Below are 26,006 nucleotides of genomic sequence, written 5' to 3' on the forward strand. Positions count from 1 at the left end.
GTACTATTTCACAATAGATTGACAAATAGGCGAGTGTGGAAATATTGATTACTTTTTTTTGACTGCCTGAGGGAGAGTTCATTTTGTGGACAAAATAATGAAACTTTCTGCTTTTTGTTTGCTCTTTTCTTTCCTTTTGTCACCTTTTTTATAGTGTTTATTAAATGGGCTTCTAAACACATGCTCGACAGTGGCAATACTCCTATGCTGTCTTTTCTCTATAGGCTCTTTTGTTGCTACTCTGGATGTCAAAGTTTATTTTCATTATCCTTTTTTTCTTATTATAGTTTATTTTTCCTTTCTCTTTTCCAGTCGTGTTTATTTCACTCTTAACAGTATAGAAAAGTGCTAACCAGGATGACAAGGTGCTTTAGGTGCACATGGTGATTTCCCTCTTTCGGCGCGTCTCGAAATATTGATTTTTCTCAACTGTTCCTGGGAAAGTCTTTACAGTTTTCTGGACCTAAGTGAATAAGAACACGGGAATCAATAAAGTGGAGGATAAACTGCAGGCGGGATAAAGGAGCACCACGCCGATGCGCGGGGACATGTAAGGCATCTGCCGCCTGGCAGGGCGCAGAGCACGGCCGTGCTCCTCTCCTGCAGTCGCGCTGCTGAAGATCCTCTCCTCATCTGAGTTGCGTTTTTTTCCTCCACCTTTGTGTTGTGATCGGCTCTCCCAGTCTGTTTCTCACACCCACCCCAGTACCCCCACCCCCACCCCCCTCCCCCTCCTCCTCCTCCTCCTCCTCCTCCACCACATCCCACCCTTCCCTACCCCATCCACCACCCCCTCCACCACCACCCCCTCTCCTCCTTTTAGCATCTGAAAAGACCACTGAGTGAGAATCGATGGCGCAGAGGCCCGCTTGACAGGACAATAAACTACAAAGAAGGGGTGAGTTTTTTTTCTCCTCTTGGTTGTTTTTTTTTTTTTTCAATTGCGGAATTACTCTAATGGCACAAGGATAAGGGAATCGCTCGGGGCTGGCTTTGTGGAAATGATGTTTAACACAAGGCATCTTTTGTTACCGCGATATGATTTAGAGCAGGCGCCAGCTGCCGTGGTCCCACTCAGGAAAATAATAAAAAAAAAAAAAACAACAAGAAATCAGAACACAAATCCCACAAGGTGCAGCCAGCGGCTCCGCATCCTGCAACGTTTTGGGACGTGAATTTCACACGAACACACATTCACCTTACGTAACCTGTAAATGCATCACTGTACCCTGGTCCTGTTATTCTAAGAGAATAGTGTGCACTTGCCGCTGCAGGGTTAGATGAGGGTCGTTTGCCTGGATTTCATTGGGCGCTGCGGTACCTTGAGGGTGTTAATGCGGTTGTCATGTTGTAAACAAATATATGTCAGCTGGATCGGAGAGGGAGGTTTGTCTTGTTTTTTTTCTAAGAGACCTCCCCGGGAAATTGAACGCGAGTGAGTAACGTTATAATTGGGTTGCAGTGCGCCGAGCTTTTCCACATTGCTTTTTTTTTTCCCCAGCCATGAGGCGAGAACAAGTCACATCCAAGGCGCAGGGGGAGCCGTCTATTTACAGCTAAGGCGCACAGATCTGCCTCTCATGTCTGTGATAGCTACAACAATAGGTTCCATTTTCCTCATCAGCCTCAGGCATAAGCAGCACAGTCAAAAATATGAAGCTATTATTGGTAAAGATTTGGTTCGGTCCCCCCTCCCCACCCACCCCCAGCGCTGCCCGCAGCTGAGGAGAAACTGATGATTCATATATTGATCTAATGTCTCTCCGCTGAGATGAGAGTGTGTGCTGGCTGCTGGTAACCTCAGCTGACCTGACAGCAGGTGGTGTAGTGTTTGTACCCCCCCTCACTCACATCCTGCCTCTTCACCAGCTTCCCGCACCGTGAGGACGCAGCGATGCCCCGGCAAAGGCAGGGTCCGTCTCCGTCCCGCCGCCTCGACCTGGCATCTCCACGCCTCCAGACGCTGAAGCCCGGCCACCGTCTCCCATGAGGCCACCACCAGAACCCAGCTCGACCGCTCTGTATGGGGCCTTTCACATATGAAGTAGGTTCATATTGTGGTCTGTCTCCATCTGGACACACAAATGAGGCTCAGGCTCCGGTTTTTTTGGTGTCTGGATGGCAGTGGGCGTCACGATCAGTAAACCCATCATGTCAACTATGAAATGGGTCATAAAATGGCCTATTTGTGTTAAAATAATAATATGAAACACTTTGGCTGACACAAGCTGGAAAGTTTAGGAACTTGTGATATACAGAAGCAGTTTGTTGGTGAATTTTATAAGTTTATCTTTAATCTAAATCTTATTTGGCTGAGGATTAAAATTTTTTTTGCATATTTTGTGACTTAATTTAAATAGCTTAAAATGTATAAGTTAACCTAGAAACAATAAGAAAAGGAAAATATCTTAAAAGTCTGCTCTGCATTTCTCATTTTCTGAATTTTCAAGTGTTCATTTTGGGTTTTTAGTTCTGTGACCCCATTTAATACAAAAGCAGTTTGAGGATAATAGAACCATAAAACGGGCAATGATGTGGATATGCTGCATATACACCTGCTAAAGCACAAGTAGGGTGAAAAAGTCATCAGGTTGCTTTTAAATAACCTAATATTGGTGCAATTTTCATTCTGTAGATTTCATAGGAAAATGATTGAGATTGATGTGACTTAAAAGCTGGAGCATGTCCAACGCGTGCTGTTGGAGGAGACACTAGCCTACTGACTGTACATAAATGCTTTACTTTACTTTAGTGCTGTGATGTGATTCTCAAAGTTGAAAACCTGTGATATCGCCTGTAAAAATATTCAATTGATAATGAAAGTAATGGCTTTCAGTCTGCATTTCTCTGATTTATGGTTCTCATTTCACCCCAAGAATAAAACTGTTGCATTTCTTTCTCTTTGTCTTCCCAGTTGACATGGAGGATGAAGATGGGACTTGTCTACTTGATGTGTTGTGGTACGGTTATCTGAAAAAGCAGCAATAAACAATCCCACAAATAATACAAGTTTCAAAATATTCAGAGGTTTAACAGATCTCGCTTGTGATTACGGCGTCTTTTCCTCTCTTTGTCTTTGCAGTGACCCCCAAGCCCTGAATGACTTCCTTCATGGCACCAATGAGGTAACCAAAGAGAGTGACTCAAATAAAAAGTCAAGGGTGTAAATGTTAAATTTGACACGCCAGCTCTTCTTGGCACGGTGCCATGGGAGAGGTGTGGAGGAGGGCTGACAGTGTGAAAGAGTTGTAATGTAATACAGCGTGCCTTTCTCACTACAACTGTGCGAGCTCAACCTGAAATGGACTGATTTTTATCTCGCCAGCTGCAGACTGAAGACCTGCTCATTAACTCCTCCTCTGGGGAGCCCTCCCTCTTCGCAGATGCTCCGGTGAGTGTCTGGATCCACAGCCAGCAGCGTCACAACAACCAGCATTTTCCCCAGGAGGATGGTTGTTTCTGTCTCCTCCTGGGCCTGAAACTGCTTCCTGTTAACTCGTGCTAATCCCACAATTCTCCCTTCCTATTCACTCTGCCTGCTCTTTCTTGTTGTCTGTACATCTCTGTCTGTCTCCCACTGTTTCTTACTACAGAGCCCAGTCTCTCTGCTGGGAGATGGCAGGGATTCCCCAGGCACGCCCCCACCTGGGTGTGTGGACTTGTCGTTCCTGGAGGAGGCCCTACTGTCATCGCCAGAGGGTGGAGAAGACCCGCAGGTGGCGCAGGGGGAGCCACCCGTGGAGGCTCGATGTGAGCAGAAGAACAGAGAAGTGGAGGAAGTGGAGGAGGCGGAGGTGGCATGTGATATCCTCCAGCAGAGCCTTCAGGAGGCTGAGATCACAGAGCAGACCATGGCTCTGGAGGCAGGTCTGACACAACCAGGGGACCATCTGTCCCTTTACTCACCTGCCCCTCTTCTCTCTCCACCCACCGTACCCTTCGTACCCAAGTGTGTGACCATGCCTGTCACCCCGGCGTTGCCCAGAGATACCCAGGCGGCCGTGGAGCCTCCCCAGCCATCCCTCCTGGCTGTCGGGCCTGGTTGCCCTTCTCTAAAACCTGCTGCCCCCCCTCAGCTGATGGGGCTCCTTCCCGGAAATGTATTTCCTGCTCCTTCACCAGAGAGCTCCTTCTCTTTAAGTCCTGCCAAGGGCTCCAGTATGATCATCCACAAGGCTGTTTCCAGTGTGACCGGTCGTCCTTTTATCACTCCGGCTCTGAGAGCAACAGCTGCGACACCAGGAATTGTCTTACAGAGGGCCCCCCTCCCTATCCAACCCAAGATCCCCATCAGCATTCACCCTAGACTGGTTCAAATTAGCCCCAAGCCCTCGGGGCAGAAACCAACTCCAGGTCTTACATTTGTCCCTGGGACTGCCTCACCAAATATTTTACTGTCCCAGCCTCCAGCCCAGAAGCCTGCAGCTCTACCCGCGCAGTCCACCCAGCAGCTCTCCAAACCAGTCAGCTTGCAGCTAGTTAACCAGGGTGGATCCTTTGTGCTCCAGCCTCAGGGACTCTTTCAAGGCCAAAATCAGTTCCTTCTTCCAGGGCAGTCCCCTGTTACAATCTCTCAGCCTGTCAGTGTAGCTCGACCGCTGCTGACTGCCAGTCACCAAGGCCCAACGGTCCACAGCGTGACTTCCTCCACTGGGCAGCTCGTAGACAGCTCTCACATCCTAACTGTGCCGCAAAGACAGCTGAACTTCAGCCCTGTCTTTACCACCCCTACAGGGCAGCTAGCGCTCCGCCAGGCCACTGTGCTTTCAGGACCCTTGCAGCTACAGTCAGCACCCCCTACTGTCTTCCAGATGCCAGCACAGCTGGCTGGAACCTACACTCCAGGGGGGCAGGGGCAGCATGCCACCCTGGTCCACAGTCCTGCACTTGGAAATCACATTACTCTGATCAACAGTTCAGGGGTGCTTTCCCAAGATCTCACTTCCATCTCAATCATCAATGGTCCATCAGTGGTTCAGGGGCTTCCTTTTGCTGCCCAGGCTCCAGCTCCTCAGACAGGAGTGACAGAAGGACAGCTGAGCCTTCAGCAGGCGTCTGTGGTGCTGTTGCCAGAGAGAGCGGTTCAGGAGGAGAGGACCAGTTCAGAGGAGACTTTCCATCAACTACCACAGGTGAGTTGCCGATTCCCTTAGATTCCCTTCTTCAGCTGGTTATGTGTGTTCTCAGATAACCATTCTAACAACCATGCTGCAGTTTTCTTTGCCATTATTCTATTTTATTTTCATGTAGCACATAAATATATTAGCAGCCAGTTTGTGTTGTGTGATCCGACGCTGTAAACACGTCTGACATGTTTCCAGTTGTGTTAGTACTTTGCGACTTTTCAAATCAATCTGCTCTCCAACTGTATCACCATTTAATGATTATGATTTTGCACAAATCAGAGTGAGACGGGATTACTGTGTGCACCTCATGCAAGATTCCACTGGCTTAAATGAATGGAAACCAGTGAATGCGAGGAAAGACAGAAAAGACCCGCCAGACCAAAATATAACAGATTTGTAGTTTGTTAATGTTTGAATTAAAGTAAAAAGTGGCGTTCAACCATGTAAACTAAAGCCGTTGTTCTTGATAAGTTTAAACAAGCTATTATATATGTAGCCACATACTAATTTACAAATGTTGAATCAAGTTTTATGAAGACAGGTAATGGAAAACGCCTGAAGTTTATACTGTACCACTTGTTTGTGTGGCTTGAATTTTAAGGTATAGAACAACCTTCATGAAAACCTTTACAGAGCTGGTTACATCTCAGTTTTATTATTTTAAAAAAGTATTTAAATACTTAACTGCAGAGTTTTGTCTCTCTCTGATGTCTTTCTTTTTCTCTGCAGCCCTATGGACATGTTCTCCAGCACGTCTCGGTGCAGCCCACCTCTGCGAGGCTGCCGGCCACCTCTCCTCCTGTAGTTACAGTTCTTCAGCCCCCGCCTGAACCATCTCTAGCCCAAGATCCAGCTGTGGAGATGCCGAAACTTTTGATGCCCCCGACAGATATCACCCAAGCGGTGGAGGAGGCGAGCCATTCGATGAGTCAAAACCAGGCTTTTATGCAACATCTGCAACAGGTTTGAGACTCAGCGAATTTATATAAATTTAAATATGTCGCTGCATGTACCAAGAATATTGACAGGTGCCAGGAGTGTGATGGGAAGATGGAGTGAGTACTTTGAAGAGATGATGAATGAGGGTGGTGTGGAGCAGTAGGTAGCAAAGTATGTTACACTATGTTAGAGTGGTGCAGGACATGTGTGAGAGCTGTAAGACAGTGGTGAGGTCTGCTGTAGGTGTGACAGAGGAGTTCAAGGTGGAGGTGGGTCTGCATCAAGGATCAGTTCTGAGCCCCTTCTTGTTTGTTCCGTTGCACTGAGGAAGAGACAGGAGGCAGAGCTGGAGGTAGCAGAACTTAAGATGTTGAGGTTCTCTTTGGGAGAGACAAGGATGGACAGGATCAGGAATGAGGACATCAGAGGGACAGCTCATGTTAGATGTTTTGGAGATAAAGTCAGAGAAGCCAGATTGAGGTGGTTTGGACATGTTCAGAGGAGAAACTGTGAATATATTGGTAGAAGAATGCTGAGGTTGGAGCTGCCAGGCAGGAGGTCTAGAGGAAGAGCAAAGAGGAGATTTATGGATGTAGTGAGGGAGGACATGAAGTTAGTTGGTGTGAGAGAAGAGGATGCAGAGGACAGAGTTAGATGGAGGCACATGATTCACTGTGGCGACTCCTGAGAGGGAACAGCCCAAAGAGTTGCATGTACCAAAACTATTGAAAAAATAATTACATACAACAGTAAAAATACCTTTTGTTTGAAGTTAATACTAGTCACCAAACATTTTATAGTGAGCAGTAAATTGTTGTTTCATATACAAAATGTGATAATCTTCAGGAGTGGTTTGTTTGCACAAAGTGGACACCATCAAAACACAAAGTGTGTTTAAATTTCTCATTATACTTGATTGTTGGATGCAGACAGAAATGTATGTAATAAAAAATATCAAATGTACGACATGCAACAATCTGAGCTTACAACAATATACATTATTGTTGGAAATAATAGCAGTACAATGTGACTAACCTGAATAATCCAGGTTTTTAGTATATTTTTTATTGCTAGGTGGAAAACAACTTACCAGCAGGTGCAGGAGATTCTCAGAAAACAAACAAGACCCAGCATTCGTGATATTCACGCTCGTAAGCATGTGCAATTGGGCAATTAGTTGAAAGGGAAGACACTAAACTGATCACTAAATTGATGACCTCAGTGATTGAATGCCACACTGCTACTTTGTTGAACACACCCCTTTCAACTAATTGCCCAATTGCAGCCTTACGAGCGTCGTATCATAAATGCTGGGTCTTGTTTGTTTTCTGAGAATCTACTGCACCTACTGGTAACTTGTTTGCCATGTAGCAATAAAAAATAAACTAAAAACTGGGATTATTCTGGTTAGTCACACTGTACTGCTATTATTTTGAACAATACTGTATGCACCAAGTAACTGCAGAAGCCCTTACATTAAACCATTAACAAAACACTATGAAGTATATTTGAATGTATTAAAGTGGAATAAAGGCAAATAACCTAAAAGTAAAATTGCACGTGTCATTTTGAGTTACAGTATTGGAAAGTAAAATAAAAAGTTGTCTTTATCTTTGGCTAGTATCTGACTTACTATCTGACTGCTGTACGATCTGTGTAACTGGGTTTGTTCTCTTCATGATTTCTACCACAGCAAGAACTGAGTTCACCCATCACATCTGAATTGTTGGCTGGAGCTCTGCCAGTGGTACCGATGGAGTCTCTCACCTCCCCCGTGGCCAGCGAGCGAGACACCCAGTGCCAGACCCATGCTGTCCCCGGTCAAGATGCCCAAACGGTAATGTCTGACCAAGGTGTCGAGGCATCACCGCTTCCCTCGGACCCTGAGGACACACCACTGCTCTGCTCCACATCTCCGATTCAGGAAACTGGAAGACCAGTCACGGCAGCTTTCTCCCCCGCAGCTGGACCTCAGATTGCTCCACCTGGATCGGGTTCAATCCTTCAGTCCGTAGCTCCACAGCCTCACATTGAGCCCCAAGTCCACTACCAGGTTCCTCATCCACTCCAAGTCTCACAGGCTTTATTTGCTCAGAACCAGGGGCAGATCCAGGCTTCTGTTTCACAGCCACTGCCTCAGATGCAGGCTTCACTTTCCCAGCCCCAGTCTTCGGCCCACACTTCAGTCCACAGCAGCCCCTCCCCTCTACATATAAGCGTCTCTGTGCCTCAGCAGCAGCCTGATTCCACGGCTGCATCTGCTTGTCTCTCCAAAGGAGGAGACGACTCCGCTGTCCAACAGCACACACAAAACAGTGAGTCTAACTGCTGGTTAACATGAGACTCAACTTAAAGTTATTTTCTGTTTTGTTACCTTTCACCATCACCGTCACTGTCACCTATGTGTCTGCCTTCAGAGCCAACAGCTGCCTTGGCCGTGGAAAGTAAAGCTTTTACTCTCGATGTCCATCCACCCTCTCCTGCAGCCCAGACTGTCCAGACTCACAGGCCTTCAGCACCTAGACAGGGTGCCCCCGTCCAGAAGAGCCAGCAGACTGGAACCAAGGTGAGAAACTGCAAAAATCCACTGTGTCTTCCTCCAGTTAAGTTTTTTAAATATTATTATCATTATGTATTGATGCATGTTCTAATAAGTAATGTTCTTAAATTTTATAAATTACTTCAAACCGAATTTTTATTTTCAAATTTGTGTTTAACGTGTGGAAATTAGCTTTACAAAAATATTTTTATCCTTTGATAAAAAATTTTGAATGTTGCAAAAAAAATCAGTTATTCTTTCAGTTAATCACTTGATGCTTTGGTCTACAAAACTTCACATAATCACATTTTTCTAAACTCCTAGTTGACATTATTTAAATGTCTTGCTTTATTTGACAACCCAAAGCTAAATTATTTTTTAAATAAAATAAACAAATGTTATAATTATAGGATTTACTGAAGGGTTTTTCAATTATTTGTTTCAGTTTTACATTGAGAAAAAAAAAGGATATTACTGTCGTGAGTCAAAATAATAGTTATTTTTCTCTCGAGTGAATTGAATTGGTGCTGGTGTTGAATCAGAGATGGCACACTTTGAAATGATTATTTGTGAAATGCAGCCAGTATATTATTAACGACTTCAAAATGCATCCTTATCTCCGTCTTTTGATGTCACCTAAAATGTTTTGTGTGTGCCAGCTGGCAGGTCCTCTGGAGCAGCAGAGAGAGGAGAGGCTCACACCAGCAATGCGCATGCACAGGTTGGAGCCACAGAGAACAGAGTTGATCCTTTTTTCTTTTTTTTTTTATTGCTGTAACTCACCAAGAGATACTTTTACTCAGACATTTAAACTTGCAGTTGTGCTTTAATGGGAATTTTGTTTGCATATAACAATAACACAAATAATCAAAATGCACCATAGCTGGCTGCAAGCAGAATGACGGGAACCTTTATTTTTGTTGTATGAACTTTTAATAATAAGCAAAATGAAAAAAGACATCAATGTGAATTTGGAGACACATTTCATATTTATTTCTGTCTCTGTATCATAATTATCAGTGATGAAACATTACTCAGTACATTCACAAAATTAAGACTTTTCTGCCGCACTACATACATATACAACTTTATTATAAAGATTTTATATACGAAACATATCACCATGTCAATAATTGAATCTTCTTTGATGACTGAACTGCCCAGCAGTGTCTCAACTTGTTGAAATGTTGTTCACCTTGATGAGCCACAACATTAAAATGCAGCTCACGTAGTAATGATTCAACAATACACTATACTATACCCTAACACCTCTACTCATAACAGAGATTTAGTGGTTATAGCATTTTTCCTTTTACTTATTTAAAAGACTTATTTCTTCCACATCTGTCACCCACTCTTTCTGAAACAAACTCCTTTAAATTTGAGAGCTCTCTAGAGAAACAGCCTTTTCTGTGTGTATACACCAAGTGATATGATTCCCCAGTAATAACCAGACTGTTCGGTAATGTATTAGCACTTGGCTGGTTTAATAGACATGGATTAAGTCTGATCCATAACTAATGTTTTTTTAATCAATGTCCTCTAGGACTTACCGCTACTGCCATCCACTACTAATGCTACAACTAATGCTACTGTCTCTGCTACTGTCGCTGCTAAATAGCAAGTACGGAGATCGCAACTAGGTTTCGGCCTTCAGTACTACACACACTGCTGCCAAGACTGGATTACCAAGTGGGCACAGGAGACAAAAGCCCTGAGCTCAGTTTGTGCTGTGTGGCAATTGTTTTGCCACAGAGCCACAGTCTTGTCCATGGTCTGCTCACATGGTGCTTTTTCCTGGGAACTTTGAGGCCATAGAGCCCCCAAGCTGGTCTTACTTTTACTGCTACAAATTGTAATAATAATTAATCCTTTTTTATATTAAACCACTGTACTGATGTTAATAAGTGTATAAGAAGCTAGTATCTATGACAGTAAAGCTGACACTTTCAACAAATTGAGAATATTGACATATTTGCATGACATCACTCAACAAGACATGTAAGAACCACAATGGCATGTATTAGCAGCATAAAGTCTCCAGTTTGTCATAAACAGTTCAGATTATCACAGTTTCACGGTTTCCTTCAGGTTCCAGCAGCAGCTTTGTTTGGACCACGGAGCAGTTCAGCACCCGTTCACTGGCCCGGCCTTTTCCACACTGAAGGATGCGGTGAGACGCCTGCTGCCGTACCACACCTGCGCCGGTCACCTGCCCACTCAGGATGACTTCAATTTAGGTCAGAGAGCATGCTTGATTTCTTCCCGGTGCCTATTCTGTGGAAATAAACGCAGGAACCTATCCACAGCTAACCATCTGCCTTCGATATCAAAACATTGACAGCAGCTGTTAGTTTCCAAAAAGGAACAGAGTTGAAGCCGTAAAGTAAAGAGGTGTTACTTCATGGGGTCGTGTCCCCGTGGTGACGACTAGAACAAAGCAAATGTGGAGCAAGTGCGTGCAAATATACATTTAATGGGGGACAAAGAAACCTGGTGAGTCTAGAAGAAGTCACTGTTGTTAGGAAGAAAAAAAATACAACTTAACAGAAAGTAGAGATTATAGTGATTTTACAAATTGTGTTCATAATTATTACTACACTGTCTGTCTATGGAAACCTGTCGACCAAATATACTAAAACTGTTACAGATACAGTACACACCTATATCCCTTTGTATCCCAGGAGTTTTACTGTCCTGTCTGAATGACACTGTAGTTCAGAAACCCAGTTTTTAATAGGAAAATGGTCTAAAATAAAGATTATTGGAATATATGGGAATCCCCCCTCCCAGTGCTGCAACTAGGGATTGTTTTTTATTTAAAAATTTATCGGCTGATTAGTTATATTGATGTTTTACTTATATCAGAAATTAGAGAGAGAAAAAAACATTGATCAATCTGCTGTCACACATGATTTATGAGCAGTGTTTGAGAAGCTGGAGCCAGAGAAATATTTGGATTCATTTTCATGTTTGGATCTTAAATCACTTGTAGATGAATCTTTTGCTCTACATTCGCCACATTCTCCATGAATAGTTCAAGATAAATAACTGTGTAAGCTATTCAGTCGACATTGCGGTGTAATGATTTCATGTGTGATGATCCTCCTCTTCTCACAGTGGACCAGGAGTTTGACACAGTGTCTGGCTTCCTACTGAAACGCACCAAGGACATGGTCAACAAATACAGGCAGCTACTGGTTAGAGAAGCCCAGGTAAGACTGCTCTGTTCTGCTTGTACTGTGTGTGTCTATCCTAGAAGAACTTAACTGCTATAAAATGGAAAAAAAAAACCCAACTCAGGCCAATGGTGGCCTCTAGCAGTTTGCATAAAAGTTGAGAAACCTTTCTTGAACTGTATGAACAAACTGATTGACTTGACTGAACCTTTACACTAATTTATAAAAATGTTGTATGGACAAGATTTTTGTATGTTCACCATTTATTAAAAGGTAGACGATGCTGCTGCTCTACTTTCCACGTGGTGCTGCGTCTCCTGTTTGGCGTCATGGCAAGTTGATGCCCCAGACTGAAATAATTGAAGGTGTTTGGCAGCAGAGAATCACATAGCAGAACCTGGTCTCTGATCTGGCAATTAAGTCACTACACTAGTTGAATCAATGTTGTGGATCAAAAGTAAAACAAAATACAGCACATACTGGAAATATTTAATACACAAAGTTCCACAGTAACCGCTGAGCTGCATGAGCGGCAAGGAGTCATCACTGGTTGGTCATGTGACATGAAGCCGTGGGAACTAACGTCTACCTTTTTTTAAACATAACAAATAGAACATAAATATACATAGATCATTATATTTGTGAAAAGAAATGTATACAATAGTCGTAATTTAACTTTAAAATGCCAGACCATCAGTCAGTGCACGTGTTCAGTTAATTAGCCCAATCAGCAGACAGAACAAACTGTGCTGTGTGTGTGAGCATATGAGCTTGTTTCCGCAGCAGGAGAGTCCGTCAGCTGAGATGGTGATGCTGGAGCGTCTCTTCCTTCAGGCCGAGAGATACGCTTTAATGGAGGACAGACGGAAAGCCCGCAGAGACCCAGGTGAGCCTCCCGGCAGGAAAAACAGGCATCATCACTTTCATTGCATAGTGGCTCCAATAGCGTGTGTTGACCTGCACTGTCTGTTTTGCTAAAACAAACAAAAAAAAAGATGCAGTTTCATATCCCATGACTGAGACCAAACAATGTGGGCAGGGAAAAGCAAATTAGGGATTTTTATTTATTTTTTTCTTCCCTTTCTTACAAACTAATTTAGCGATGCCTGAGAAGGCGGCACTTAACCTCCATATTTGCTCCAGAGCAGCTCCCAGGTGTGAATGTGTAATTAAGCTGTGTAAATGTGGAGCAGGGTCGTGCTGAGAAAGACTGTGCGATGATGAAAAAATTACACGTGAGAGGTTAAGAGCAAATTAAAGCAGGGTTGTTATGTTAATTAAAAAGTTGCAAAAAGGGGAAGGAAGCTGGTGAAAATTGTTAAATGTCAGGTTTGGCTGCTGCTGGACCCCAGGGTTCCAGAATAAATAATGATCCAAAAACAGATTCTCTTAAGATGCTGCTTCAACATGAAACTCTTTAATTTACATTTTGTATTTGCATAGACAGTAAACATTTTTATACATGGTAACAAATAATGTTTTATCTGCTGTCCCTTTGTAGATATTACCAAATACCTGTCACACTAATATAGCAGCATAAGAAAAACAAATTAGCAAAAACCTTAATAACCGGTCTGACTTAGTTTAATAAATATTTCAACAATACCCAATAGTTACAGTGTTTTGTGTGCTTCCAACCCAGTGCTCAGTGGTAGAGCTTTGGATTGGGATGCAGAAGGCTGCGGGTTCCAATCCGTCAGGAAGGGCGTCGTAAAAAGTCATGCAAAAACCAACGTACGGACCACGTTCTGCTCTGAAGCTGTTGGTCTTTGGTGACTTTTTTTTTTTTTTTTTTTTTTTAATAAAAAGGCACTTTCAGATGTAACAAACTACACAAATAAATAAATAAAAGCACAAAAATGAGGCCAAGAATGGACCTTTTGTTACGTTTTTCAAAATCATTTTCATCACCGTTGTGTTCAGCTGCATGCAGAAGTCCCGGAACAGATTTCTAAACCACAACAATCTGCGGGATGATCTAGCCAAGTAGACCTGAATTATTTTAGAAGGTCAAAATGATCTTCAGTTTTCTACTTTATTCTTTATTCCAGAGTCCTTCGTGATGGCCTTGGCTACATCAGCGTCTTCCCCCCCAGGTGCCCACTCCTCTGGTCCATCCAACCTATACTCCTCTGGCAGCCCCTCCTCTCCACCAGCCTGGACTAGACTGTCTGACCGACCCCCAGGACTAAAGACGTACCGCTCCAGTTCCCGCGGGGCTCTCAGGCTCACCATCAAGCAGGAGTCTGGCTCCCGTAAGGTGGTCCACAACTCGGCCTGTGACCCAGCGCTTAAAAGGGACCACACGGGGCAGCTGACCAACGGCGGCAGAGCGGTGAAAGAAATCCCCTCACAGGCATCCAACGGAGCACCCCAGCATCCTCACAATGAGGAGTTCTCCAATGGGGCTCTGCCTGGTACTGCTGCAGAGGAAGTCCCACAGACGGCACCCAGTCCCAAAAATAAAGCCCCAAATCCTCTTTCTATGCCAGAGCCACAGACTGCTTGCTTTGATTTGCCTCCCAGAGATGTCAGCGCCCCAAAACTTAAATGTTACAGGCTGGATCAGTCGCCTCAGCCAGAGCAGCGGTTTAGCCCGCTGCCTCCACCCCTCCAAGAGGACAACATGCTCAGTGAACATCTGCAGAGTGCCATCGACAGCATCCTGGAACTCCAGCGCCTCCAGGGCCCCTCTGCAACCACAACCGGGGCCACAACAGGCCCTTCACTGGACCAGACTGTCACCAGCATCCTGGAGGGACACCTGTGAGGTAATGTGCTTTGACAGATGTCCACACAGATTCTCAACAGCTGTCTGAGGAAGGTCTACTTGACTTCTTATCTGTTCCCAGAGTTTCTGGGTCTCAGATTATACTTTTAATGAACTGATTGTTTAAAAGAGGGAGAAGGAAAAAATAAAGAGGCACTATAAAGAGATGCATCCCAGACAACAGCACTATCTATAGTCTGATAGATGTTAGATACTTCATTTTGATGTAAGTTTGTGGAAAAAAAATAATCTATTTGAATAGGAGCTATATTGTTTCAGTGGTAGTTAAGTCATTTCAGAGGTTTACGACACTGGTGTAACCTTCATCAGCATATAGTATATAAGTAATAGTGAGGAAAACAAGAACGTGGAGTAGACTGAGATTATTCAATAGTTTTTTATAAGATTTCTTTCAGAAATGTGAATTTTCTTTGCATAGTGCCAAGCTTCCAGGGTATTTATTTTGATAATCTGTGCCAATTGTGATTTAAGATGAGTTGCATTCAGAAAGAGTGTGTGTGGGTGTGTGTGTGTGTGCGCGCACGCGTTTCCTCATTTGAACTAGTTTGCGTGAAGCTAAAGAGTGAAAACATTACATCCTGCAAGCTCCAACATCTCGGCTTAACGAATGAAACTCCAAAGAATTTGTGACTTGCTACATCCTGAATACACCAGCAAACATCCATGTTGTCTCTTCCCACAAACTGGAGTCTGTCCTTTTAATAGAAGAAATATTCCGAAGGGGCACCGAAAAAGAAAAGAAAAAGAATTTAGGTAACTTTTTTTTTTTAAACGTTTTGACACTTGTCACTCATGCTGGAGCCTGATTGTTAAGTATGTCTAGTTTTGTCTTTTAAGAGACAAATGGTTTCCCATACTGTATGTATTAACGTGCAAGCAATAATGAGTTAGGGTTGTTGGGAGCAGTGGTGGTGCAGTGATGAGGAGGAGGTGGTTCTGTGGAGAGCTTGGCCTGTCTTATTTATCCTCATCTCGGTTTTCCAGGCATGAGAAATGCTTATTTGTCATCACGGCCCACGTAGTTTAGAAACGGTGTTTAACATGTTTCAAGGGCTTGAGGGTCAGTTCATGAACTTAAAACATCCAGTTTAAGAGAAATACACCTAAACTGCGGCTGTACAAAACTTGAGCCTTTCCGCATCATCAGCCTTAGACCAAAAACTAGAGGAATCATCCACTTCTTTATTTAATTATTGGTCTGTAGCCCGCTGTATTAAGCCGAAGATTTATTTTCACGCAGCCATTGTGGAGCAATATAATTTCTGCAACATTTTATGTTAATGTGACAATCTTACTGGTCTGTGAAAATGTGAATTTTGTTCATATGGAAATTGTATGAGTTAGTGTATGAGTTGTACGTCTCTCCCTTACGAAACGTGTGCAAAGTATTCTTTGTGGACTAATCTTACCTTGAAGGTCAAAATGTCAAACTTGCAAAATCTTTCGTTTTTGTAATATAAATTTTAAAATGCACTTCAAAATTTAGCTTCATGAGATGGTTTGAGATCAAGATTTGACGTATGAACTGATAATTGTTAGAATATGCCTTATTGTTAATTCCGTGTACCTTTAAGGAAACCGGATCTACAAAATGATAATGCGATATTTTCTCTTGAAAAAAAAAAAGACAGTGTAATATCTAATGTTCTGAAATGTGAAAGTAACTCATCCCTTCAAAAGGAGAAAAACATTCAGAGATTTGCCCCCACCCCACCCCACATTTAAGTGTCTTTGTTGGAGTGAACAAAAGGAGTTATAATATGCAGTAATACAAGTGGATACACACACTAGAGGATTCATGAAATACCATTATGCCTTCTTACAAAGTTAGATGGCGTTAACATACACTGACATCGGTATTAAATAGAAATTTACACCCTGTAGCCACTTACCGTAGCTTATGAATTAAAAACAGGGGAAGCAGTTTTGGCTCTGTCCAAGTGTTACAAATCCACCTGGCAGCATCTAACACTCCAAACCAAAGTGTAACCATGTTACAGGGATGACTTTTTGGAACCATTTCTTTGCTTCCTTAAAGCTGTTATAACCAAACTTATTGTATCTAATGACAATGTAGTCATTTGCAAAGGGCCACTTGTAGTGACTCTGTAGTACGGAGGGAACCATCACCAGCTTCTCTTGGAATAATGCATGTTTGAAATCCAGTTTCAGCTCATTTATTATAAATGTAGTAGTGGAAATGCTCCTATTTCTAACAGTATAAACACTGATACAAAACTTTAAGGCTACAGAATGTAACTTGTCAGTTATTTAAGTATACAATGCATCTTTATGTCCCATTAAGTCAAACTTCTTAATTTCCTAATGGCTTTGATTAACCAATTTCAATTTGCATGACTCCAAGTTTTGAAGCATTTCTTAATTGTACTAGGACAATAAAGACCTGAAAGGTTGTGCAGAGTGAATTAAGTCCCATTACAGCTTCAACCAAACGTACAAGGTATTAGCTTACAAATATGCCAAAGGTATGTGCCAAAAGTACTTTGGCTTTATTAGGGGATGTTTTCAAATATCGGCACTGGTAAAAGGTGTGGCAAATTTTTAGTACTTCATGTACTACTTATTCTAGTAGAACATGTAATATTAATACTAAATTTGATCAACTTATTTAAGAATTGGCCTCTGCAGCATTACTAGCAAATAACTTGGTCTAAAAGTAAAAAGTAACACTTCCTCTGAATTGTAGTCAGGCAGAAGTGTAGGGTAATAAAATGCAATTACTCAAACATGTACTGTACATTTCAACAATTGAGGAAACTACTTTCCATCACCATCCAAATTAGGGTGATAATTCTCTAATGGCCAGGATGTTTAAATCAACAGTTCGCCCAATTAGTTGGAAAGATGTTACTGTTTTCCAAACCTGTCTCCACTGCCCCATTTTTAATTTCAGCTGTTGCCTGGCAACTGCATGCAATGACTGGCATTTCAATTATTCCTATAAAAAAAAAAAAGTGCTTGTAGATGGATTTAGTTACTTTGGACTGAGCCAGGTTGGTGGTTTTCTGTCTCAATGCTAAGCTAAATGGCTATAGCTTCAGTTACCATCCCCTTATTTTGAAATGGCAAAACTTTAACTTAAGGGAGGTGCAGCCTTCTAACAAAGGAACATTTGTACTACTTAAATATGTAATGTTATTATCCTAGCATTAGTGTTAAGTTAGCATCCCTCTACATACAGTGTCATGCAAACGTAACCCTAAACATAATTCTAAACTAAATTAGGGCAAAATTCCATTTCTTTTTACCTTCAAATTTTCAATTACCATTTGTACTAGTTAAGTAATGAAAACTTCAGGCGTGTTTCACTGTAATGCAGTAAAGATGTCAGTGTATTACACACACAGGATTGCACTCCTTATCACCGCCAACTTCTTAAAGGGGAATTCCACCAAAATCTACTTCGTTTTATGTATTTCCCCAAATTGTGCTAAAATGTCAGATTCTAGAGCACTTAACACAAAATCACAAGTCAACTTTGATGGAATTCCCTTCGATGAAGCTGCCTCATTTGCCATTGTTATTGTTGCATTTTGTCTGCACTGTCCGACAATGACCATTAGAAACATGCTTCGTTTTGTCAGCATTTTAGAACAAAGGAATTACATCTGCATGTTGAGCCATTTGGTATTTATTTGTAAATGTGTTATTTTTCTGACTGAACTGTGAAACCAGGGGAGCTCATAGCTTACACTAATTCAACTTCAGATAGAAAACATTGACTAACAGATTGTTCTGATGCCAAAATCAAGAGGCCTTAATTCAGCAAAACTAGATTGTAAAAAAAAAAAAAAAAAAATCCAACTAAAGACTCCTTTGAACTGAAAGTCATGAGTGATTCATATATGAAATGTTAAGAAAACCGCTTTTGTACTCATTTTTACAGACTATTTATTAAACTGTGATTTTGTAAAAAATAAAGTGAATGTGGTTGTGTCTTTTAAAAAGGGACTGGATGTGAAGATGTTGAACATGGTTTTGTAACTCATTCACAATTCAGGAAAACAAACAGCATCAGGGCTCACATGAAGGAAAACACGCATAAAGTAAGCAGCTGTTTGTATAATTTAAAGTTCCATATATTGTAGATACATTATCACATTCAAAAGATGAGAGTCATCCGTGCAAAAGAGGGTTTATTTATCCTAAACGCATCAGAGTTGGCACCTTTTCTTCACTGTGCAGTTTGGGTTCTGTAAAACGACGTCGTAGTGAAACTGCTGTAAACTGAAAAAAGGTTGTGTCCGGATGCTGCCACGAATCTCGAGTCAGGTTTGGGGATTAAGAGGCGCACTAAAACATGAGCCATGGAGGGGTCCCAAACCATCGGGGGATTCAGCAGCAGGACACCAACATCAGGAGCTCAAATGATCAACCAAATTAGCCAACTTTACTCTGCGTGCATTAGTCTCCCTGCAGTTAAAACATCAAAAACCATGAAGTTCACCTTGAATCCAAACTCATCTTTTAAAAAGCAAAATAGGGCAAAGATGAAATTTGACCTCAAGATGCTTCTGGGAAATTCCTTCATCTACTGACTTAAAACAGACAATAGACTGAAAACAGAAGCAGGGGGAGTACCAAATAATTTAAGGTCATATTAAAATGACCCTCTCTCTGCAAAGGAAATTATTTATTCTCAGACTGATGGAGCTGCTGACCTGCAGGGGGTGACTGGGAGTGTTAATTAAATTTGAAGGGGACATTAAGAGCAGGCTGCAGCTTTCTCTGAAATGTCATTATCTTAACTTCTTTCATAAATAATTTCGTTTTTCATGATAAAAAGTGTCAATGTGCAATTACACAACATCCACCACGGCCTTGCAAAGTTAGTGTTTTTCAGATTCACTGCTGGATTCCTTCTCCACGGGGAATCTGTGCTCACGTTCATTCAGAATGCAAATCAGCACCTAGCAGCATCTCGTTGAAACTTGGGTAGGCTGTGTCACCAAAAATAAAGTGAAACTTCATCCACTGTTCATCACAGAGAGTGTTCGCTCACACACTCGATGCCTCATTACCACCAAAGCGGGAACTTGACAGCCGCCACGTGCTGGTGACGTTTTGGTCCTGGCTGGTAATTAATGAATTCATCTGCTCACAAGTAATTTGACGCATTCAAAATGACAGTGGCTTTGGAAGTTTCAAATCCATCTGGCACTTTGACCACGGAATGAGGGGGGAAAAACAAAAAAACACAAGTTTCCTGACCTGGTCTGAAGCTGACAGTCACTTAAGTTTGATGGGCAGGTTCTCACCATATTTGCGCAGGAACTTGCTGTGGTTGTGGTCGACAGACCAGAGAGGAGGGAGGTGTTTGGGCTGCATGGTAGTGAGGAAGTGCTGCCTCCAGCGACGCTCGAGGTCCATCAGGCCCCGGAGGCCCCGCTCAGCGTGAGCTTGCACCACCTTCAGGCCGTGAGGCACATATGCCTCGTTGAAAATCCTTTGAGAGAAACATTTACAGTGTGTACAGATTGTGAAAATGTTAACTTGTTGCCAGCAAACCAAAAGATAAACCGTGTGTCTCTGCGGAAACAAAACTGATGAGCCTAGCTGCTTCATAAAAAAGAATTAAATAAAAGTTGCAGTGTCAATTTTAAATAACTTTCATAATGACTGTATGCAGCAACAGTGCTTGCAGGCAATGCAAATTTTTGTCTATCAGTGCTGAAAAATGTCTGTTCTTTCTCATTTAGTCAAAATTGTACTCAACGTTTTAGCTCTCAGAGGTTTCTAAGAGGGTTCAGTTAGTTTGGCTTCAGACTTAGGCTAAAGCTGAAGTCCCTGTCTGAATTATTACTCACCTCGTCTCCAAGTTGGCAGCCTGCTGCAGCGCCTCCATCGTCAGTTCCTCCTCCTTATTCACATTGAGGAAGCTCTTGATCAAAACCTGCAAATCCTCTCGTCGCTGCTCCGGCAGACCGTCGCTCGCTGTAAGCAGAGCCCGAGCCGCCGAACGCACCCGCCGTCGGTCAGTGTCCTCCAGCAGGCGAATTCCCTCCTCACAGCCCTGAGGCGCAGCAAACTCTTCAGCCAGCTGCTGCTTCAGGAAGCCGTCGTGCACATTGGAGGCGGCGTGACAGCTTGTGCAGAGTAGCAGGATGTCGTGGGAATTGTGGTCCTTCATCTCTGTGGGAAAATGCCGTCGGTACTCATGCGGCACAATGTTTTTCCTGTGGGTCCAAAATAAATAAGTCATTCTGAGAGGACCTGTGATTACAGAGGTTTATCTTTAGAGAACTTGTGCTGTACAAAGGATCAAACCTGATGTAGGAATCTGCTTTGGCACAGACCACACACAGATTCTCTTTGGCAGTGAGATAGTAGTCCTGTTGTGACTCAGGACGTCCCGACGGCTCGAACAGCAGCCTCACTATAAAAGGGTTCTCACTCTGGAGCACTGGTTCAGAAAGAGAATCCATGTCTAGTCCTCAGACACACATGAAGAAAACCATAGAAGCCAAAGAGAAACCCCTGCCTTTACCAGACTACGATTTGATAAATTCATCTCATGGAACAGATGCATATTGAGTAAGGCCACTTGAGCTCCTTCTACTCTGCATGTATAAATCTGGTGCACAGACCGAGGAAATGCAACATGCTGCTTTCAGTATGCAACTGTTGTACACAAGGTGCTAATATGGCCACGTGTATAGATAACTTCAGTTAACGTGTAGTACCATCTTTTAAAAGAAGAAATTGGGGCATTTTTCTAGAATTTAACACATTGGCGTTGTCCAGTGTACCTCCTATTCCTTTATCAAGGTACCACTTGGCCTTCTTCTTGTCACAGGTACACAGAGGCTGCCCATCCGGAGCATGGAGGAAGCAGTTATCATAGAGGGGAGACTTCCTGTTACAGAGAGACACGTTTAAAGTCTTGCATTAGGTGGTTATTAATCACATTTTACAATGCAACAAAACCTACTTTATGTATGAATGGAAAAAAATGCTACGGTATATAGAGAGCAATCTTGCTATTGCACCACATCGATTACATTTTTAATGGCCAATAAATAAAAACGGAATTTTTAGCCTTTGTGACAAACGGATCACGTCACCCATCCTCACCTGGCAGAATAGCCCACGCCCAGCGGTTTCCTCTTGTTATTCTTTCGAGGGTCTGGGACTTGCTGATCTCCAGACTCTGGGCTATCGTGATTAGGCGGCTTCCGCATCTTCCGCCTCCCCTCTCCATCGGTAGCTCTATCGTCTCCATCTCCTCGGCCCCTGAAGGGCACGTCCACCAGGCCCTGGCAGCAGGAGGCCAACTCGGAGTAGGAGCTCCCGCTGGAAGAGGCGGGTCTGGCTTCAGAGCAGAAGCCAAGGAGATTGAGAAAGAGAGCGATGGAAACTTGGGCATCTCTGGCAGCGTACGTCACCTACAGTAAGAGCAAATAAAGGCTTAGAAGATAAAGTATGTAATTGTTTTCTTAATAGTGTGACTTTTCGACTTGTGCCCACTTATAAGTAGCACATGTGAAAGATTGGACATTTAATATAATGCACCTTGTCAGTTGCAATAAGGACAAATTTAGATGAGAAGTTCAGAATGAGCTGGGTTTCCAGAACCAGGAGCACTTGAACTCATTAGATAGCACCTTTAAATGGTTGATTTATTTATAAAAAGTAGATCTAAAAATGTGGAATATTAAAGACGTGAAGCACTAAATTAGAATGGATCAGCACCTGCTCCAGCGTCAGCTCATCTGCCTCCCAGTCACTGCAGCGTAGCTCCAAGGATTTATCTAGAGACACATTCAAGAGATCTGCTGCCAGAGACTTCAGACTGAGGCCATTATTCACTTTAGCTTGCCTGCAAATAATCGTAAAAGAATATAAATAAAAAAATCCAACAATTGTGCAATTTGCACTATGAACCTTCCATAATGTGACCAAGAACAAATGAGAGGGAAAAGTCTGCTTTTTAAAAGCAAGAGCCAAACTGTACCTCTGTCTTAAAGCAAGGCAGCGCAGGTCGACGGTACACACCAGCGACAGACCGTAGTCACGCACAAGACGTTTCCCATCTTCATAGCAACCAACTCCAACCTTCAGAACGTGAGGGTCTCTGAGGACTTCCAATAAGCCCAGTGGAAATTGTTGCTCCCCTTTCCGAAAAGCCAGCAGCTTCACTAAGACACACAGGCCCGAGTATGAGGCCATCTGTAAGAGGGAGACTGCAGAGGCTCGACCCTTCACGGACACCTGCAGCAGGTACCAGCAGCCAGTTCAGACAAGAACGTCACATTGAATATGCCAGAGGAAGACTGTTGAAGGAAAAGTCCACCCTTCTGATGCTCGTACAAAAGCCACAGGTTTTCAAACTAGACAAATGGATATAAAGGCACTAAAAAAAAAAAAAAAAGATCCAATTTGGCTGTATTGCTTTAGGGTCTTTCACATCGTCCAGAAAGCCACGATAACATCATTCAAATTGATACTACATCTAAATATTTTATTTTACCAATTTTCTGCTAATGTAAATAAAATTTAAGAACAATTCTTGTCACAATGTGTCATTTTGTGTCTAAATCTGAGCAGTTATGCAGATAAACAACAACAACAAAAAGCCGGTTGCCATGTTGGCTTATTCAGGGTGGAGTTTTCCCTCTTCACGGGGTCTAGCATGCAAAAGGTATTTCTTACGCCTTTGGTTTTTACCCATTCACAGTCAAGTCCCAGCACGGGGAAGACTGACAGCTCCTTTTGCATCAGTGGCCACAGCTGCTGCCACTCCTCCTCGGAGCTCACCACCACTGGTTTCACTTGCAGCAGCTCTACAGAAGAAGGAATCTGTACAGGGAGCAGGTGTGTGTTCCGACACTCCTCAGCCTTCAACTCCTTCTCTAGAAAATGTGGTGGTTGGGGGTCATCACACTCAATCGATGCAAATCCCTTTTCTACAGCAGGTGGAGCCTCCACAGGGTCAACCACCTTCTGGATGGAAGGCAGTCTCTTCCTGCTTGTTCTGTAAACTCGCCATATGAACAGGCCTCCTAAGGATGCCCCTAGTATTGTTATCACAGCAGCTAAATGCCCTCGATGAGACATCTTGATTTTAAATCTCAATCAGGCTGAAAAGTGCAAACCTAAAAAAGACATTTGGTTTTTAATGACCAGATTGGCACAATGAACAGCACAATTATTGATACAGCAAGTGAACTTTTACCTTTCCCGTGTCAGTGGAAACCCATGTGAACATGACTCCATTTCTGTGATCTTGCCAAGACCCGCATCTCTCTGGAACAACAACAACAAAAAAGTTCCCAATTCATAAACAAGCAGTACTAGTAAAAATCTATAATGGTTTGCCATTATTCAGAAGCAAAAATCTTAGTACTGGGGTCATAAATGTTACATTCAAGTACCTACAATACAGTTTCATTAAAAAACAAACACAAAAACCACTGACCATCTTAATCACACCAGTGTTCGACTAGATTCTGTAAATAATTAGAGCCACAGATTTTAATTGAGGCTTGATGTACATTGAGACATTTAAAAAGGCGCAGTGGAAATGCAAAATGTCACATTTACAGTGACTAAGAAGTTGGCAACTGCAGTGTGTAAACCCAACTTAAGGCAAATAGTTTTGACAGTGTGCTGTTCACAGTATGTCTGTTGCTTCATGAGGGTGAAGAACTGTGAGGATCTGTTTAATCAGAAACACTACATTAGCAATCACTTTGCCAATTGATACATTTGTAGGCCACTGTCTGTGCAAAACGTTAGTTACTGGTTTAAGCTTTTCAGATTTTATGCATGGGGAGTATATCTGTAAATGCAAATGAGATATCTATATCTATCTTTCTTTCAATAAAGACATTTTCAAATACATGCACTTAAAAGCCAGACTGTAAATAACCTGTTATGATGAGTGAAAATAAATCCAGCTCAGCTTTCTTTCATTTATTAATACTATCTTACAGCCAAAGATGGACCGCAAATAGGCATCAGGTGTTTGAAATTCTACACACTACAACTACCAAAAGTTAACAGCTAACACATTTCAAATATTTAAAAAATAAAAAAAACTCTCTAAATGTCCGATATCCCTATTTGGGTCACAAACTTACTGGGTCACAGAATTCGGCTTAACACCGGATCGCAGTTAAATTTGTGTCCCTTTAACTATTAGCCAACCTAACGTTTGTCCCGTCGGAGCTAACGTGGCGATGCTAAAGACAAACGCTTTGTTCAAATGTTCACAACAGAAGCTCTAACGAAGAATTTACATTTTCACTGCCGCATTTTAGGACTGTTCAGAGTTTACGCCGGACTCCTGACCGCGCTGTCATGCAACCGTTAAGCTAAGAGCTAACGAGCAGTTTCTGCGACTTGTGCTAGCGCTAGCCGCTAACTAGCTTCACGGGGGGGATCGGTCCTCCTTCAGATGAAAGTTTGCTCATTTGCAAATTTGCAAGACCCGCGTGGAGTTTGCACACGTCTTTATTTATGTCAGATTTTCTCGTTAAGTCAAAGTTAACCCGACGTTAGCAACTACCCATAGCTAGCCACCTAACTTGCGATCTTTGCGGTTCGTGCAGCCCGGTGTAGTATCGGAGTCAGTCCTCCCGTCCGTTCTGACACGCTTCCCCTGATTCCATCCAGCTTTCGCTGCTACACCTAACGTCCACCATCGCCTACCACAAGCCTCCAACGGACCGGGGGGGGGCACCAACGCCACGCATTACTGCTTGACAGCAGAGCAGTCCCCGCAGCCACAGAAGCGTACTAACAAAAATATGTTGCGCTTCTTACCTGTACGTGAAGGACCAACACAACGCCAGTATCTCACACACATGTGCACTTGTCTTCGCTAAAAGGTTCCGTGTCTTCCTGGCTGTATTTATATTGACGCTGCTCGCCAGCCAGCGCCGCCTGGTGGAGGGAGGGACCAACATTACCGTTTAATTCTGTACAACTTTAAATATCTAGTCAAGTACAATACAAGTGCATCCAAGATGCATGTTGTCAAAAGAAAATTATTCTTTAAGTTTAGTCAGGGATGACAGACGTACAGACTTCCTTTACAAAATAAAGTGCTTAAAGCCTTAAAAAAAAAAATAAAATAAAAAGAAGTACTACACTACAAGTACAACATCAAAGGAATTGATTTTTCTAGGCATCAACTCAACTGAGTGACTGATAAAAAACTCTGTATATTAAAGACAATTAGTTTGATGCTCTTGACAACATAAACACAAGGCAGCACAGCTGTCAAATGACAGGTAGGGGAAACAAAGTATTAGCATTTAAATATAAGTACCAAAAAGTATTTTTTGGTAATAATTGCCTATTTCAGAACAATATATTGTTGGATTGCTATTACCGATGCATTTATGTCACTAATGTTAATAAGCGAGCTGGTTTTAACCTCTCTATGTTTTCCTAGGTAGTTAACC

General features: G+C 42.6%; 2 protein-coding genes across 7 annotated transcripts; one reads left to right on the forward strand and one right to left on the reverse strand.

The window, feature by feature from the left end:
- The first annotated feature begins 788 nt into the window (after window positions 1-788).
- Window positions 789-16,599, forward strand: si:ch211-168d23.3 (BRD4-interacting chromatin-remodeling complex-associated protein). 2 transcript variants are annotated; one of them, XM_067480950.1, is made up of 14 exons: window positions 789-898; window positions 1,870-2,044; window positions 2,915-2,960; window positions 3,083-3,125; window positions 3,326-3,391; window positions 3,594-5,132; window positions 5,856-6,089; window positions 7,759-8,380; window positions 8,483-8,631; window positions 9,264-9,325; window positions 10,696-10,844; window positions 11,725-11,819; window positions 12,567-12,669; window positions 13,835-16,599. In XM_067480950.1, exons 3-14 carry the CDS (start codon window positions 2,920-2,922, stop codon window positions 14,551-14,553), a joined length of 3,822 nt encoding a protein of 1,273 aa, XP_067337051.1. In that variant the 5' UTR covers window positions 789-898; window positions 1,870-2,044; window positions 2,915-2,919; the 3' UTR covers window positions 14,554-16,599. The 2 variants fall into 2 exon arrangements, with proteins under 2 accessions (XP_067337051.1, XP_067337052.1); XM_067480951.1 differs by having other exon boundaries at window positions 8,552-8,631.
- Window positions 11,837-25,428, reverse strand: exd2 (exonuclease 3'-5' domain containing 2). 5 transcript variants are annotated; one of them, XM_067480964.1, is made up of 11 exons: window positions 25,363-25,428; window positions 23,771-23,841; window positions 23,263-23,690; window positions 22,550-22,806; window positions 22,288-22,414; window positions 21,670-21,980; window positions 21,345-21,451; window positions 20,863-20,998; window positions 20,403-20,771; window positions 19,854-20,041; window positions 11,837-12,757 (listed from the first exon to the last, which is right to left on the reverse strand). In XM_067480964.1, the coding sequence occupies exons 3-11, from the start codon at window positions 23,650-23,652 to the stop codon at window positions 12,633-12,635; spliced, it is 2,010 nt and encodes a 669-aa protein (XP_067337065.1). In that variant the 5' UTR covers window positions 23,653-23,690; window positions 23,771-23,841; window positions 25,363-25,428; the 3' UTR covers window positions 11,837-12,632. The 5 variants fall into 5 exon arrangements, with proteins under 5 accessions (XP_067337065.1, XP_067337063.1, XP_067337064.1 ...); XM_067480962.1 differs by having other exon boundaries at window positions 23,248-23,690; XM_067480963.1 differs by lacking the exon at window positions 25,363-25,428 and adding an exon at window positions 24,678-25,334 and having other exon boundaries at window positions 23,248-23,690.
- Window positions 25,429-26,006: the final 578 nt, after the last annotated feature.

This window comes from Channa argus, chromosome 16, assembly GCF_033026475.1.
Source record: "Channa argus isolate prfri chromosome 16, Channa argus male v1.0, whole genome shotgun sequence".
In the NCBI taxonomy this organism is placed as follows: domain Eukaryota; kingdom Metazoa; phylum Chordata; class Actinopteri; order Anabantiformes; family Channidae; genus Channa; species Channa argus.

Excerpts from the sequence above, each read along its gene's own strand:
- exd2 (XM_067480962.1), bottom strand. The coding sequence starts at position 23,652 with ATGTCTCATCGAGGGCATTTAGCTGCTGTGATAACAATACTAGGGGCA. Across the intron at positions 22,807-23,247 it reads AATGGGTAAAAACCAAAGGC|GTGTCCGTGAAGGGTCGAGC; the intron begins GTAAGAAATACC and ends TACCTGCTGCAG. Across the intron at positions 20,772-20,862 it reads AAAGCAGATTCCTACATCAG|GAAAAACATTGTGCCGCATG; the intron begins GTTTGATCCTTT and ends TTGGACCCACAG.
- si:ch211-168d23.3 (XM_067480950.1), top strand. The coding sequence starts at position 2,920 with ATGGAGGATGAAGATGGGACTTGTCTACTTGATGTGTTGTG. Across the intron at positions 3,392-3,593 it reads CCCTCTTCGCAGATGCTCCG|AGCCCAGTCTCTCTGCTGGG; the intron begins GTGAGTGTCTGG and ends TTCTTACTACAG. Across the intron at positions 9,326-10,695 it reads CCAGCAATGCGCATGCACAG|GTTCCAGCAGCAGCTTTGTT; the intron begins GTTGGAGCCACA and ends GGTTTCCTTCAG.